This window comes from Dipodomys ordii, unplaced genomic scaffold (genome assembly GCF_000151885.1).
Source record: "Dipodomys ordii isolate 6190 unplaced genomic scaffold, Dord_2.0 Scaffold110, whole genome shotgun sequence".
Taxonomy (NCBI): domain Eukaryota; kingdom Metazoa; phylum Chordata; class Mammalia; order Rodentia; family Heteromyidae; genus Dipodomys; species Dipodomys ordii.
In genome coordinates this window covers 4,622,966-4,640,429 of record NW_012267326.1, presented here as the reverse complement: position 1 = coordinate 4,640,429, position 17,464 = coordinate 4,622,966, and the positions used below count along the sequence as shown (strand labels likewise).

Genomic DNA, 17,464 nt, shown 5'->3' with positions numbered 1-17,464 from the left:
AAATCTTTTTCTATACAATTTCATAACCACAAAATCAAAACTCTGTAACTGTGCAGTTAACTGAGTCCTAGGATGACTTCTCCTATGAGATTGAACCATTCCAGAAAGATGTTTTGCAGCCTTAAATATGCCATATTTGCAGTGACAGGAGAATTGCCAGAATGACAATTCTCCCATAAAGTCAAACCAAGTTAGAGAGTGAAAAGTAGGGGGAAAAGAAACCTTACTTTATAGCATTAATAAAAAATAGAACAGAAAGCACTGACAAACAAATTTTTAAAAATCCTTGAAATAATTAAAAACTTATATGAGACAAATTATTGTTTGCCTATTTGTCCTTGTTTGGAAAGATTATGGAAAGGAGGGCAAAAGAGGTCAGATTAAAAAAAATTACTGCTTTTGGGAGCTCTCTCATGAGATAGCAAGTTCAACAACTTAAAAAAAAAGAGTAAAATAAATGTCTTCTCTATTCTTGGATGTCTTTGGAATAACCACTTCTAGCTTTGCTTTGACTTCTGTACTGGTGCAACTCACCTGTTTCTCCTGCCTCAAGCCTGTGAGAAATCAGATCATACAATTTATCATTTTACCTGGAGACTGGAATATCCAATAACTATTAGGAGGAGTTAATACTAGATGTCATCTTTAAACACGTTAGTCTAGACATGCTCAATTGTTACCAAGAAAATATTAATCTAAAATGTCCATAATATTCAGAACTTTTATAGTACAAAAGTACATTCTGAACATATTTAGTATAAATTACAGGAAAAGATAAAAGTTGCACTTCAATGACTGAAAATAACTCATCTTGAACTATGGAAACACAAGCATCCATTCAAATACTAGGACTGAAAAGATTAGAGATTACTTGGCTTAAGTGAACAATAATTATTCCCAGTAATTCATATCAATATTTATTCCAAAAGGATTGTAGAAGTCACACCAAAATTCCTGCCTGCACATTCTGTCATAATAATACGCTAAAAATAAGTCCTAAGAAATGATTTTTTGCTTCAGAAGTCACTTTTTAAAATTAGATACAAAGGGACGTATTGATATTTTCATACATTCATATGATGTATTAATCAAATGCACCTACCCCTCTACTGTTTTATAATATCTTTAAAATATTTTAATGGGTTTCATCATTTACTTTTACCCTCTTACTGGTTCCCACCCCCTACACGACCATCAATTTCAAGTTGAAATTCTGTATAAGAGAAACATGCAATATTGTCTTTCTTATGCTAATGCTTATTTTTATTCAGTGAGAAATGTAGTAAAACTTTTTACTAAGAATAGAACATGAAGATGGGATATAAATTTGCTTTGACCAAAGATGAGGAACTAATGACAATTCTATTAAGCTTTAGGATTTTTTCCTGTATGTTCGAAAAGCAATGGCCACAGATATTTTACACTACAAATATCTTAACACAAAAAGCTACATATCTGTAGAAACATCTCAACTTGTTCATGGACAACCATCATGCTATCTAGTAAAGGCTGCTGTTAAGGTGAGCTTACATGCTCAGTTTGCAAAGAATACAATACAGATACCTAAGATGTAGATATAAATTATAGTCTTCATAAATTTATCAAGTAGAAATTTACTGGCTATTTTTAGTAATTTTTTCACATAAACCAACAAGCATTGAGTTACTCTTCTATAACAATGACTACACTTGGCACCCACCTTCTTTGACAAATATTTCTGTTTGGGGGAAATGTTGGTGACACGAGGTTTGTGATTTAGTGTTTCCCTGTTATCAGGTGCTTTCACTTTATATATCCTGACAAGCCAGTGTTCTGATGTAAAGGCTTCCTCCAAATGCTTGAATTTAATGTCCTTATTTCCAATCTCAGCATTACGTGTTCGGTCAAAACCTGGAGGTGTACGAAAATCTAGCTGCAAGAGTAATATTAGTAGTGGATGTTAACTGCATTGGAAAAGATTCAGTATCAAAAGGTAGTAAATATTATCATTACTTAACAATTTCACACTTTAAGAAAACAAAAATATAAAGAGTTGCAATGAGGAAGAAAAATTAAATACATCACAGTAAGAATTTTACAGATTCCTTAATAGATCAGCAATCTACAAGCATGAAAAACAAAATAAAGGGAAAAAATCCAACCAACCAACCCAATCAATCAACCCCTGTCACACACACGTACATGCAGGGAGAGAACACACATGCTTAGAGAAAACACAGAGAAGGTGCTTGCTTTTTGTTTCAGGTCCTCACAGTTTTGTGATTCTTTGCTGAATACGGTCTTTATTCAGCTGTTTGGGTACTACTGGCTCCTTTAAAACCTTTGGAATCAGCCTAAATACAATCTCTTCAGAGAAATATTTTCTCTAGGCTGGGAATGGTGGCTCACACCTGTTACAACAGTTACTTGAGAGGTGCAGATTAGGAGGACCCTGGTTCCAGGGCAGGCCAGTGAAATTTTTTCAGTCAGATCCCATCTCAACCAATAAAATAGGCCTGAAGGTGAGGAATTGTGATCCCAGCTGCACAGGAGGCCCTGGGATGCTGTAAGTAGGACAATCAGGTCTGAGATCAGTCCAGGGCAAAAAGCCAGACCAGACCCTACTTGAAAAAGAACTAAAAAGCAAAACAGGGTTGTGAGTGTGGCTCAAGGCAGAGCAACCTGCCTAGTAAAAACAAGGTCCTGAATTTAAACCCCAGTACTGCCAAAACAAAAAACAGAAAAGAAATTCTAGCCTCAATTATGTAAATGCACAAACTTAGATAAATTCCACTTAAAACATAAAGAAAAAGGACTATTTCACAGTGAATAACCTGCTCTTGCTTATCTATACAACAGTAAAAAGAATACACATTTTATATTGTAGCCATGCAACATTCATAATTAAGGCAGACATGAAAACTGAACACATGCTAACAACATGGCTTAAACTGTAGATAAAAGCAGACTATTCTAAAACTCAAGTCTTGGCCCATATTAGTCATAACTGTACTCTGTGAGAGGATAAAATCTGTTTCACAAATTGAGGCCTAAACAAATCCCTCCAGGTTGGAGAACTATCATGATCCTGGTGATGGTAGAAAATTAGACAGGTAATCAATCATTCCTCTCCTTTCTGGTAAAAACACTTGACTAGAAAGCAATATGGAATTAATTTTTACTGAGACCTTACTTAGTACAAAAACAGTAACTTGGTATTATAGTCATTAACGCTATAAAAATACTTGTATAATTGCCTCCTTAATCCTTAACCCTCTTGAGTTCTAAGTTGGGATGAACTCCTATAATGAAGTCAAAGTTACAGGAGAAAAACAAGCTCATTAGTATATGTAGTACACATCATACAGGAGAAACATCAATAAAAATCAAACATGAGATATTGCATGTTCAAAAAAGAACAGTAGCCGGGCACTGGTAGCTTACAACTGTAAGTCTGGGAAGCAAGTCCATGAGACCTTTATCTCCAATTATGTACTAAAAAGCCAGAAGTAGAACTGTGTCTCAAGTGGATGAATGTTAGCCTTGAGCAAAAACCTCAGAACAATACCTACCTAGGCCCTGAGTTCAAGACCTAGGACCAGACAAAAAAATAAAAAAATATATATATGAGAAACTAATGTGTCTTTGCAGATTCCTCTAGTGCCCTCTCCAGAGCAGCCTTCTAGAGAAGAATTTAATTCCTATCTTTAGACAGAATAGAGTTTGAATCAAGAAAACTTTGCCCTGATGTTTCTTAATTACTTTTAGTTTAAAAAAATGACTTTAATGCGACAGAGGCATATCTTTTTGATCCATATGGTCTACCTCAAAACCCAGCATTAGTCCAACCCCATTATTTACAAACTAGTAAAGTCAAGATCAGGGGATAAAGCTTATCTGAGGGGTTACATGGTTTGAAAAAACTTGACCTAAAACTCAGACAAGGTATCACACAATGCCAATTATTCTGTCTTTCTGCTACAAAGCCTCTGCATATTCACTTATTTTGCAGACCTTTAGACTTTTTTCTGCATCATTCACAGTTACTGAAACTGACCTAGACAGTTCTAGCTGTCTGTAGTAAAGAAGAACAAGGATAGAGTGAACATCAAAAGGGACTACATAATCAATCAATTTTTGGCTTTGTTCCACAAGTAGGAAAGAATCCCACTGTTTTCAAGCTGGAAGATTTCTCTCTTGGAGATAAAGCCTTCAAAAAGTTTGCAGTCAAAAGGTAGGAAGGCAAACAAAAGTTAGATGTGAGCTAGTGTTAAACAATATTGATATATTATTTTCTAATTTCTCACATAAGAAATCTAAATTTAATTAAAACAAAGAATCTTTAGACAAATACATTTCTCTGTATGGCAGATGAGATCAAGATATCATCCTGTTTTCTACAGGCAATTTATGTTTTGAATAAAGACTAACAGAAAAACTGATTTAACCAACCTGCATTTCTCCAAATCTATAGTATGACATTTTATACATAAGGCAATTCAACAAAGTTGGGGATCCTGCTTTGTCGACACGAAATTCTCCTTGTTGGGTGAAATAGTCACCTTCCTAAGAGAAAGAAACCAGAAATCTCTATGTTAATTAAATCTAGCACATCCAAAGCTACAAGGCTCTTGTTTTTCTTTTTCTGTGAGAATTACCTTTTGACATACCTTCATAAAACCACTTTCATTTTTATCTCGCATCCCAAATTAATCTTACTATTTTAGACAACAGAGTAAAACCTTCAGTTTTAAAAGAATGGAACCAACATTATTTAATTGTAAAGAGAGCTAGCCCTATATGCTTCATTCTCATTACTCCTTTCAGACTTTTCCTAATTTTTCCCATATGAACTCTAACAACTCCTCTAGCGGAGAAGGGAATGTTTTAAAAGCATTAAGTAAAAAAAAAAATCCAAGGCTGGAAATGTGGCTTAGTGGGAGTGTGCTTGTCTAGCATGCATGAAGCCCTGGGTTCAAGTCCTCAGTACCACATAAGCAGAAAAAGCCAGAAGTGGCACTGAGCTCAAGTGGTAGAGTACTAGTCTTGAGCAAAAGAAAGATCAGGGACAGTGCTGAGAGTAATATTCACTGGGTTAATTTATAGATTAATCACTGCAGAGAACAATTTGGTACTCTAGTTAGAAAATGTAATTTCTGAATGTAAAAAAGCAATTTGATTGAAAAATCCCTTGTCTATAAATTTATTCTAGATACTTGCATATGGTGAAATAAGGAATGCAGAAAATGTAGAAAGTTATTTGTTGCACCACTGTTCTAAGACAAAAAATTAGAAACTTCGTTAACGTTCATCAACAGGGATAGGTTAAATAAATCAAGTAAACACATAATACCAATGTAAGAAAGGAAGTTCTCCATATCCTAATACAGAAAATTCTAAAGATGTAATATGAACACAGTACACACATTTTTAATTCCTGCTTTAGTTACCAGGGACTTTGGTCTGCTTTTTTTAACTGTCAAAATAAAATTTTACACACATACACATACTGTGGAATGGCTAAATTGATCTGACATTGTGTTATTTCACATTTATTTTCTTATAGTTAGAAAAGTTGAAAAATCGGGGTTGGGAAGGTGACTCAGTGGTAGAGCGCTTGCCTTGCATGCATGAGGCCCTGGGTTCAATTCCTCAGCACCACATAAGCAGAAACAAAAAAAAAAAGCCGGAAGTAGCCCTGTGGCTCAAGTGGTAGAGCGCTAGCCTTGAGCTGAAGAGCTGAGGGACAGCGCCCAGGCCCAGAGTTCATGCCACGACCGAACTCCACCCCCCCCAAAAAAAGTTGAAAAATTTATTCTCAGCAGTTTTCGAGTACATGATATACTGTTATTAACTGTAAATTTAAAAAATTTACAATGCATCATTTTTTTCTACACTAGGTAGCCCTAAAGCTAACCTCAAATTTGTAATCCTCTTGTATCTGCCTCCCAAATGTTGGGACTACAAGCATTTGCTACCTTTTAAACTTTTGTACTTTAATTTCAATCATGTGAATGCATTATCTATTGAGAAAGTTCAAAAATGATGAGATTTAAAAACACAGAAACTCAGGGCTTCTATATATAAGATATTTTCAAAATATCTATTTGGGAACACTGATGATTATGTTAAAGTGTGCATACTGGGAGAATATTTCATAACAATAACCTTAGGAAATGTTTGCTCATCACAGTTAAGGAAAAATGTCATGAAATTCACATTTGATCAGGAAACTTGGGCTTTATCTCATAAAATGACATACAATGCATTTCTCCAAAGACTCTTTCATTGTGTTTTAGTAGCAACTCTGTCATTGTTTGCGTCTTTCTTGAATAGTGCACAATTCTTGATGCTCATTCTTTAAGAGCTCATAACTGAATGGGGAAAATAAGATAAAATCTAACTACCCAATACATAGGTGTGATTTGCTGACATATAAAGAAAAGGGTACACCAGAAAAGGGCTTCTGACAAGTGGTGTATATGTGGTAGGTGAAGGTACTCCAAAAAGGGTCCATGATAAGCACTTGCCAGGGGAGTCAAGGAAAGAAACCACAAGCAAGTTTCAGGGTACAGAGTAGAGTAGCAAAGTGAAAAAACTCCAGGGTAAGGAGTTTGGACTTTAAACCAATGGCTTCACTGTTCTGTAGTAGCTGCTAGGATAAAGCTTCTTTGACATGCTACAAATTTTCCTAACAGTACTACAAATGAGTTATGTTGGGCATTTTTAATAGTGATGACCTAAGTCTTGCCTTGGTGATCTTCATAATTCCAGACCTAAAATAAGACCTAGTATTCAAAGCATTTATGTTGACTGGCCCAAACTAACTTGATCATAACACCAAGCTGAAAGAATTTTAGTTGACTCTTATCTGTCTGTGCAAGATCATTTCCATAGTTACAGGATCAATGTATTATTACATGGAAAAGGACTAAAGCAAAAAGAACAATTTCAAGGTTACCAGACCTCTCAGGTTTACAAACATAAGGGTCAGTATAAAGTAGAAGCAATGGAAATGGAAACAGGGCTAAAGTGAAAGGTTATAAAGAAGTAAAAGCAGTAAATCTTGGTAAAGCATTGTTTCACAGTTAAAAAGAAATGCAGTCTTGAGGGTAGGTTCAGGAATATCCACTATTAGGCAATTTCTTCATCACAGAACATGATAAGAATGTACTTTCACAAAGCTAGATGATATATTCTATTATATTCCTAGGCTCTATAGTATAATGTCATATATGTGATTTATTGTTGACCTAAATGTCACATGGCAGATGACTCAAGTATGAGTTTCAAAAAATTACAACAGGGCTGGGAAGGTGGCTCAGTGGTAGAGTGCTTGACTCGTATGCATGAGGCCCTCGGTTCGATTCCTTAGCACCACATAAACAGAAAAGGCTGGTAGTGGCACTGTGGCTCAAGTGGTAGGGTGCTAGCAATGAGCTGCATTGTTCAGGGAGGGAGAATGCCCAGGCTTAAAGTTAAGCCCCACAACCAACCAAAAAAAAGGAAAAACAATTAAAACGTAAGAAATGCTTTTAATATCTGTAATAGTAGTCGGGGGTAACAACATTATATGAAAAAATAGGATTATGAAAGCAAATACAAAACAATTAGCAAAATAAAAGAATTATATAGCTGTCTTTCACATACCTAGGATTCTTACCCAAATATCTAGTTTCTTACCCGAATGTCTTTTGGATGCTCCCCTTCAGCTATCCTAACCATCCAGAGAAATTTGTTGATATCGTCACCAGAATAGCCAATAACCCCTCCAAAAATAACCAAAACATAATCTACATCTAGAGTCCTCATGATTTTATAGGCTGCTGTTTCATTAGAAGACATAGCTTTTCCCACCTATAGAATGAAATAAAAATGAGTATACATTTTTATTTTGTTAGTACATATAGATTATCTCTCATGCTCCAGCAGATATCTACTATTAATTATAACACTAATACAAATAGAATTCATTTATTTGTAACATATTTTCCCTGTTGAAAATCTTTAAAATACAGAAGTGATTACTTTATATGGATTAGCTATCTGATCGCAAACAGCATCTCATACAATATAATGTTCTTGCTTTAAATATTTTCAATATTTTCTTAGGCTTTTAAAATAGAAAACAGAAATCAAACATTTTCAAAAAGTTTCTGATTTTGCTTTTCTAGTAAGTAAAATCTATCAGATCAGTCCATAATTCAAAAAAATATACAAAAGTAAATGTCATTCTTAAGCATACTATGAAATCACTTTATTGAATAAATCTATACAGAGGTATTCTGAGGACTGAACAGAGTACCGACTCCCATATTTTCATCAGAATTGAAGTATGAGTGTGAAGTAGTAATAATTTATTTTTGATCACTTAAAAAAATCAAATACCTACCAATGCTATGTGGCTGTTATTCCAGGTGTTATTATCAACCAAAGTAGTTCTATTGGCCATTCCAGCTATCTGATAGCCATAATCCCACCAAGACATCACTCGGGCATGTTCATCTGTATTTTGCCTCAGCCAGAAGTAAGCTTCTCTAAAATCATCTAAGATATTCCTGGTGCTGCAAAGAATCACAATAATCTTTCAAATGGAATCTTAAATGTGAAGAGGCTAACTGAAAAATTTTGCCATTAAATAATTTCACACTTTGAATATGGTAGTTAAAAGCCATTAAAAGTAAGAAAAAAAGAGGAAAAGGTAGATAGATTATTGCTTTCCAAACAGGCACACAAATAAATCATCTACATATCTTGTTAAAGTAGATTCACTAGTATGAGGCCTCACATTCCCTAAGTCTACTGAAGCACCTATGAAAGGTGAAAGGCAAGGCAATGTATAAATCAAATGTATAAATCAATGTATAAATCAAAATTTAACTGCAATCATCTGAGTAAAGCTATCTCATACCTGGATTTTTAATTCTGCATATACTTAGAATAAGGCCATGACTTTGCATTTCTAACCAATTTTCACGGTAATGATGATGCACTATCAGTACAACAGAGAAATACTGGTGTATATGATTATGTATATAGAAATACTTGGGAAAAGAACATGAAACCTAATCAAATACAGTTCCACAAACATTTGATTTTGTTAACTAAGCTATATTCTTACCCATCATGATTATAAGAGGCCAGGACCACACTTGGACTAGAGTAGGCATTGCTTGTGACCCAGGTACAATGAACAGCAAACATCATCAACAGCATCAGCATCAACATGGTAACAATGCTTTTTATATTAGGTCCTAAGCCCTCTTCTGTTTTTTCCTGTTCAGTTACATGTTTCCTCACTTTACCTGCCTGCAGATATAAAACAAAACAAAAACCAAAACACAGAACAAAAACAAAAGTTTAGATACTTTCATCAATTGATTTGCTTCATTAAGACAGTAAAGGAAAATGTTTTAAGAATGTTCATCTATCACTTAATTAGATCACTTTAAAAATGTGTAACTATTTTCTCCTGTAGGTGACAGGGAGCTTTCTAAAACTCATCCAAGTTTCTGAAGTCAAATGTAAATCAGGTTTCCTGGGAATACACCTAATCCAGGAGTTAAAATTTCAGAGTAAGACATCTCCAAATATAAGAGTCACAGCTCTATTTCTCCAGCTTTTTGGTGGTGAATTGGAGATAAAAGGACTTTCCTACTTGGGCTGGCTTCAAAGCATGATCCTCAGCTAACAGCCTCCTGACTAGCTAGGATTTAAGTATAAGCCAATAATGTCTGGCACTATGTCTTAATTACATAGAGGAGATAATCATATGACTCCCAGTCTGGTAACATAACACACACACACACACACACACAAATTTACATCATTACAAATTCTTCACTACAGAAACTGAAATGTCAATGTTCAGCTATAACCTAGACTATACAGAGCTTTAGAATGCAGGAAAAAATGCATTTATAAAATCAGACTTCCATTTTCCAATCTTACAAAGCAAATAGACTTGTTAAAATTAAGATAACCTTAAACACACAAATAAATGCAAAGAAATAATTCTCCAAGAACTAGAATGGAAAACAAGTTCTAAATTACAAGACTAATGAATCCACAAGACAAAATATAATACATTAACATGTCTTTATGAATTATATTGTTATTAAGGAAAGAATTTCAGTTAATCCTACTATACTAGGAGGTTTCACTGCTTAATTATACTTAAAAACTTGGTCAATACTAAAACTGAATTTGTACCAAATATAATCCTGTTCTGTTAATTAAGAAAGTAAAGATTAAAAATGAGTAACGCTGTATTGCCAGCTACTAACAGCAAACTAGTGTGTGTGTGTCACACTGGGGTGGCTTGGCTTTTTCCTCTTATAGCTGTTAGTAAACTGGAGATAAGAGTCTCTACTTGAGCTATGCCTGGTTAATTGAAGGTTAAGAATTTTTCACATTTGCCTGGGCTAGCTTCAAACTGCAGTCCTCAGATCTCAACCTCCTAAGTAGGATTATAGGTGTGAGCCACACATTCCCACCTTATCTACCTGGTTTCTAATTTACACAATTTAGCTGTGGTCTAAGACCAAAGCTGTGCTCTTAAAAACTGAAGGATATTCAAATTTAAATCAGAATCAACTCCAAATGGATCAAAGATCTTGAAGTCAAAGCAGACACCCTGAAAACATTACAGGAATAGGAGCAACTCTAGGGCTCTAGGCCAAAATTTTCTTAATAAAGACCCAGAAACACAACAAATCAAAAAAAGGTTAGACAAATGGGCTGCATTAAACTGCAAAGCATCTGCATGGCAGAGAACATAGCAAGCAAGATCAATAGAAAGCCCACAGATTGGGAGATCTTCACTAGCCATACAACAGACAAGGACCTCATATCTAAAATATACTTAGAACTCAAAAAATTAAATCCTCCAAAAACAAATCCTCAAAGAAACAACTTCCCCATTAATAAGTGGACTAAAGATTTAAAGAGAGACTTCTCTGAAGAGGAAATAAGAATGGACAATAGACACACCAAGAAATGCTCAACTTCTCTAGCCATAAAAGAAAATGCAAATCAAAACAACATTGAGATTCTACCTCACCCCAGTTAGAATGGCTATAATCAAGAAATCTAATAACAACAGATGCTGGAGGGGATATGGCCAAAAGGGAATCCTACTGCATTGTTGGTGGGAGTGTAAACTTGTTCAACCACTCTGGAAAGCAGTATGAAGGTTCCTCAAAAAGACTACCCAGAGGTCCCCTAGGACCCAGCAATCCCATTTCTGGGCATTTACCTAAATGATCACAAACAAGGCCATACTAAAGCTACCAGCACAACTATCGCGGCATTATTCACCATAGCTAAGATATGGAACCAACCCAGATGCTCCTTAGTAGATGAATGGATCAAGAAAATGTGGTATATATACACAATGGAATTCTATGCTTCCATCAGAAAGAGTGACACTTCCCCATTTGTTAGGAAATGGAAAGACTTGGAAAAAAATCATATTAAGTGAAGCCAGAGCCAAAGAAATATTGGTCCCATGGTTTCCCTCATTTGCAAAAATTAGTATAGGTCTAGGATAAATTGATCAGACGAGCAGAAAAGCTCTAAAACTATATACACATGACCATATAAGATGATGCTAAGTGAAATGAACCCCAAGATATGGACACAAAAAGTCTTTCTTTGTTGTTGTTTTTAATGTACTATGTGGTGATTTGTTTCCTTTGTATGTTCTTCCCCCTATGGTATATCCCCTGTTGTCATTGTTTTGATTTTGGTGCCCTGCATCTTGTATATACATTTATCTAATTTGAGGAGGGGAAAGGGAATAAGAAAATGCTGAAACAAGGACAAAGGATGACCCATTGCAACAACGATACTCTCACAAGACACTATGTTGGAAATGAACTTTACAACTTTGGTGGGGGAAGGGGGAGGGAGAAGTGAAGAAGGTAGGGGAGGGGAGGGATAATAAGAGAAAAACGAAGGAGGGGTTAACAATGCCCAACAAGAAATTAATTACCTTACTCTGTACCCCTCTGTACAGCATCTTTACAATAAAATAAAGTAAAATAAAATTGAAGAGTATTAGCTATTCTGAGGCTCATGCTTCCTAATCAGGAGGCTGAGATGTGAGGATCAGGTTTGAAGCCAGCACAGACAGGAAAGGACACAAGGAAAGCTTGTGGTGTTGTAGCTCACATGGCAAGAGTGGTAGTCTTGAGCAGAAAAGCTCAGGAACAGCACCCAGGCCCATTCAAGCCCTAGGACTGTCACACACACAAAAATAAATACATAAAAGTAGAAGGGTACTAACAAACCAGCTGGCCCAAAGAAGAAAAAAAACCTTGAGATTCAAATTGTGCAGCAATCAGTGGAAGACCAACTAGAAATGACAATCATTTAGTCACATATTTTAATATACAGTTCTTTCTTACTGTTGTAGAACAATGAAGACACCATATAAACATTTAAAGGCCTTACTTCAGCTTTCCCACCTTATCATACAAATTTCCTGGGTTTCTTTTGTCATCATCATCACTGCTGTCCTCCACAGGTGGATTTTCCCTTTTCATGTCATCTCCCAAATAGTGCTCAAAAACATTTGAAAATGCAATTGCAGACAGCATACAGACGACTGGAGTCAAAGTCAACATCAGCCGTACCATCACTCCAGCAAAATAGACAGCACTGATCGCATACAGAGCAACTGTAAAGACACATTTCTCTTACAACACTTTGAGGGAGAAATGTTCACAGAAAACTAAACTAGGTCTTTAATACTGAAAGATACAAAACAATCTCAAAGTTGACAAATGTCTCCCAAAGGAATTGTTTCTAAATTGTTAATAATGACCAAATGCCTTATACTCACTTTAGCATTTACAACTAATGCTGACTAAATCAAAACTAGTTTAGAGAAAAGTATTCAAATCTTATTACAGTTATAAGGAAATAATTATTTGTCAATAGCATAAATTATAACATTCAGAACTGACAGATGAAAATGTTATTTGTACATTGTACCATTAAAGCACATTAAATTTATATAATCAAAATCTGAAATGAAAGGCCAGTGGCATAAACCTTGCATAAAAGCAAAAATGGATAAAAAGAGCATTAAGATATTATTATTGCAATGAATAACTTGTAATGCCACTTTTTAAAGAGCATTAAAAAAAAATTAGAGCCAGGTGCCAGTGGCTCACGCCAGTAATCCTAGCTACTCAGAAGGCTGAGATCTAAAGACTGTGGTTCAAAGTCAGTCTGGGTAGAAAGTCATGAAACTGATCTCCAACAAGCCACCAGAAAATTGGAAGTCACACTGTGGCTCAAGTGGTAGAGTGTTCGCCTTCAGCTGAAGAGCTGAGGGACAGTGCTCAGGCCGAGTTCAAGTCCCATGACCAAAAAAAAAAAAAAAAAATCCCAATAGCCACAGTCTTCTAGACAATGTATGCCAATAGGAAAAAGTTTTATTTTTACTAGTTGGAGGCTTCACAAAAATCACTGAGCTCCTTTAATCATGTTAGGCTATTTAAACATTTTTCTTGACCATAAAAATTAAGCCGCAATGAGTATGTTTATATGCATGCCCCAATGCACTACTTACTCATTGTCTATAGTTAGAATATTATAATAACGTCATTACATACTCTCAATAGCTGCTCCCTCCACATAAAAAGGGAAAGCACTATTTGGATTTCTAAAACACTCATTTCCTTCTGTTCAATGTTAAAATTTACAGAAATGAATTATATAAAAGTAGCCCCATTTATCTATACTTGTTTTTATTTTCAAAGCTCACAGCTAGTGCTCTTCCACCTGAGCCACACCATCAGGCTTTTTGCTGGTTAAATGAAGATTAAGACTCCTGAAAATTTGTGTGCCCAGATTGGCTTTGAACCATAAACTTAAAATCTCAGCCTCCTGAGTAAAAATTATAGGTTGGCATATATCTTACCTATATATAGGGTATATAAGTAAGATATTATATATTATATATAGGTAAGATATTATATCTTACCTATATTAATCCATTTATTAATTGCTGTGCTGCAGTTCACTATAAAAAATATCTACATTCTTTTGCTGATGACCTTTGGAATGTTCCTAGTCAGTAGCTATACTTTGGTTATAATTCTCGTTAAAGTGCTTTAGAATAGTATTTTGAGGTGTTAATGCACTCACATCCTGGTATTATTACTGGCTTATGTGACCCTGTGCATGTTACCAAGCATTTGTTTTTAAGTTTTTATTATATGCCAGCCACAGGAACATCCTTTTTTTTTTTTTTTTTGAGAAAGTAGAGTTAGTATTGAAAATTTAACTTAAGGAACTAGAGCCACATCCTTAACTTTCTTTCATTTCTGTTATTTTTCAGGTTCAGTCTCATGTTTTTTGCCTGGGGCTGGCCTCAGACATTGAGTCTCCTACCCATGACTGCTGCATAAAAAATGAATACTATCATGCCCAGTTTAAGATGGGGTATTAATGTTTTATCCAGGCTTGTCTTGAACCAAGATCTTTCTGATCACTATTTTTTGAGTAGCTAGGATTACAGGTACAAGTCACTACACTGAGCCTCATGGCACACTAAGTATTTCAATCTCAACATTTGGCTTTTACATATTTGTATTTCAAGTATTGTTAACTTAGAAACATATACAAATAATATCAAGAGGTTATTCACTGGAAGGCAATCCTTATTTTAAAATGTAGTTTATGCATAAAAACTTAGAAAATGAACTTAAAATTACACTGTCAATAAATTTATAATTTTCAATTTTCCAACAGACAAGAGTGATATTAACCTTAGGGACTATAATGAATTTGACGTAAGATATAAATTTCATGTAAGTTCCAAGATAGATAATAATTAAAATTCAATTAATTTGTCGTAACTGCAACTATGCACAATAGTTAAGAAAATTTATCTTGACTACATAGTCAAAAAACAAAACAATCTCAAAATGATTGTTCCAAATCAAAGTGAACATTAAAAAATCTCTCTTACCAAATACTCTTTCATCATTGATATTTTTAATGCAGAACCATAAGCCCGCTGGGAAGGTACATACAAGAATATGTAGGTCAAAGAAGAAAGATACCCAAGTTGTAGGTTGATGTTCAGATACTGATGCAATAATTGGAATGTGTATTTTTGCATACCTGATATAAAAAATATTATTTACAGTTAATATTACAGTTAAATAATGAGAGGAGTTCTTTTTAAAGGAATAAATTTTCTTTTATTGTAAACATCTCTATCTAGTCTTGTTTAAATATATATCTGAATTTCAATAGCTGTTATAGAAATAAATGTTTCGTCTACTAAAACCAGGGCTAGTCCCCAAGATATTTTGGCTCTGGTTTTTAATATAAGTATCTATGTTATAAAGAAATCCACAGCTCATTTCCATCTCCTGCATTTTCATCAATGACTTTTTTTTTTTTTACCAGTTTTTGGACTTTATTAGAAGAAATACTGTACCCAGTAAGATATTCTACTTCCTCAATGCCTTCCTTGAAAAGATTTCAAAGTAGTCAATTAAAGCTTAAAAAGTCAATAGAGCAAGACAAATATAACTAGCAAAAGTTAAGCTAGTAAATTAACTATAAGGTTAAACCTAATGGTTATAATAATCAACAACTGTATATCCCTCAAATCCTCTATTTTAAGGCTGAACTCTTAAGATTTGCTTTAATCATTCCTATATAATTTGCTTATGTCCTTCAGTTAGACCAGAGACACAACTAATAAATTGTGGCAGGTTTTTATTGGGTCACCTAGAAAGTAACAAAGACAAAAGGAGTGGGAAAATAATCTTCAATAGGCATTTTCTTATTCCTAGGAAAACATTTTAGAGGCCATCAGCTTTACTGAACTGATTCAAAACCAAATTCAAAACCAAATATTTTTGCTTATTTTATAGTAGTACTCTTAAAAATGCAACAAATATTCTCTAGTGTAATTTACACTATTTTACAGAAGAACCAAGAATAATATGCTATTAGAAAAAAATTCATTTTCTTCATGTCTTTGTCAAATGGATTTATAAAACAGCATCCACCCTCAACAATTAAAATTCAAAGACTAAAGATAGAGGCTTTATTAAAAAAAAACACCTACAAAACCCCAATAAATTGTATCTGAATGTTTTAACAAAACTAAAACAATGAGTTTTTAATGAAGAACATAAAATATGTGAATAATGTATGTTTATACTAAGTACATAAAAATAGGTAAGAAAATATAAGGGATTCAATATTTACTAAACTAGGATATTCCAGTTGTTTAATGTTACTTTAAGTATTGACTGAAATGCTATTAATAGAAGAACAGAAGAAGAAAGTGCAGTTTAGTATGAAGTAAATAATCTATCTAAACTTACCCAGTATCCCATAATGAATAAAATCTGCCACTCCATGGTGCAATGTAACCTTGGAAGAAAAAAAACATGAAAGAAATTATCCTCTTTTTAAAAATTATTTTGTAAAACTTCAACGTTGTTTTTCATTTTGAAGATGAGGGCTTAAACCCTGCACTTAACAGGCAGGCGATCTATCACTTAAGCCTTATCCTCACCCCATACATGAAGTTTTAGTTACTTTTAAGTATGTATTAATTTTAACTTATCGTCAAAAGAATTTCAGTTTTCATTTTTTTCTGTTTGGTAGTAACAGGGTTTTAACTGAAGGTCTCATGCTTGCTAGGCAGGCAATCTACCATTTGGGCCATGTCTTTAGTCCTTTGTGCTTTTGTTTTAGTTACGGTGTTTTTTGTTTTTTTTTTTATTAAGTCTTGTGTTTATGCCTGGAATGCAACCCTTCTTTTTTTTTTGGTCATGGCACTTGAACCCTGGGCCTGGACACTGTCCCTCAGCATTTCAGCTCAAGGTGATCTCTCTACTCTACTGCTTGAGCCACAGCACCACTTCCAGTTTTCTAGTGGTTTAGTGGAGCTAAGAGTCTCATGGACTTTCCTGCCAGAGCTGGCTTTGAACCACGATCCTCAGATCTCAGCCTCCTGAGTAGCTAGGATTACAAGCGTAAGCCTGGCTGTGGAATGCAATCTTATTTATCCTTCCCATATAGCTAGGAGTGACAAGTGTGTACCACCATGCCTAGGTTTTTTTTTTGGTCAGTTGTGGGACTTGAACTCTGGGCCTGGGCACTGTCCCAGAACTCTTCAGTTAAAGGCAAGCACTTAACAACACTTGAGCCATAGCACCACTTCTGGTTTTCGGATGATTAACTGGAGATAAAAGCCTCGTGGATTTTCCTGCCCCAGCTGGCTTTGAACTGCAATCCTCAGATCTCAGCCTCCTGAGTAGCTAGGATTACAGGTGTGAGCCAAGTGCACCAGCTACCACCATGCCTAGTTTTAACTGATTAATAATGAAGGTTTTTGGCTTGTCTATCTTCAAATTTTGATCCTTCTGCTTTCTACTTCCCAAGTAGCTATAATCAGATGTATGAGGCACTGAGCCTGGCCTAAGTTTTCTTTGATAGG

The 17,464-nt window shown here is 34.8% G+C and overlaps 1 protein-coding gene across 1 annotated transcript in view; it reads right to left on the bottom strand.

Moving 5' to 3' along the window:
- Stt3b (STT3B, subunit of the oligosaccharyltransferase complex (catalytic)) overlaps positions 1-17,464 on the bottom strand; it is a 33,876-nt gene that overhangs the window by 2,972 nt on the left and 13,440 nt on the right. Inside the window, exons 4-11 of the mRNA XM_013028494.1 lie at positions 16,344-16,392; positions 14,966-15,120; positions 12,450-12,661; positions 9,101-9,288; positions 8,372-8,543; positions 7,663-7,836; positions 4,432-4,545; positions 1,700-1,912 (exon numbers count right to left, since the gene is read on the bottom strand). Of these exons, the coding sequence (XP_012883948.1) occupies positions 1,700-1,912; positions 4,432-4,545; positions 7,663-7,836; positions 8,372-8,543; positions 9,101-9,288; positions 12,450-12,661; positions 14,966-15,120; positions 16,344-16,392 (1,277 nt within the window). The remainder of the gene's footprint in view (positions 1-1,699; positions 1,913-4,431; positions 4,546-7,662; positions 7,837-8,371; positions 8,544-9,100; positions 9,289-12,449; positions 12,662-14,965; positions 15,121-16,343; positions 16,393-17,464) is intronic.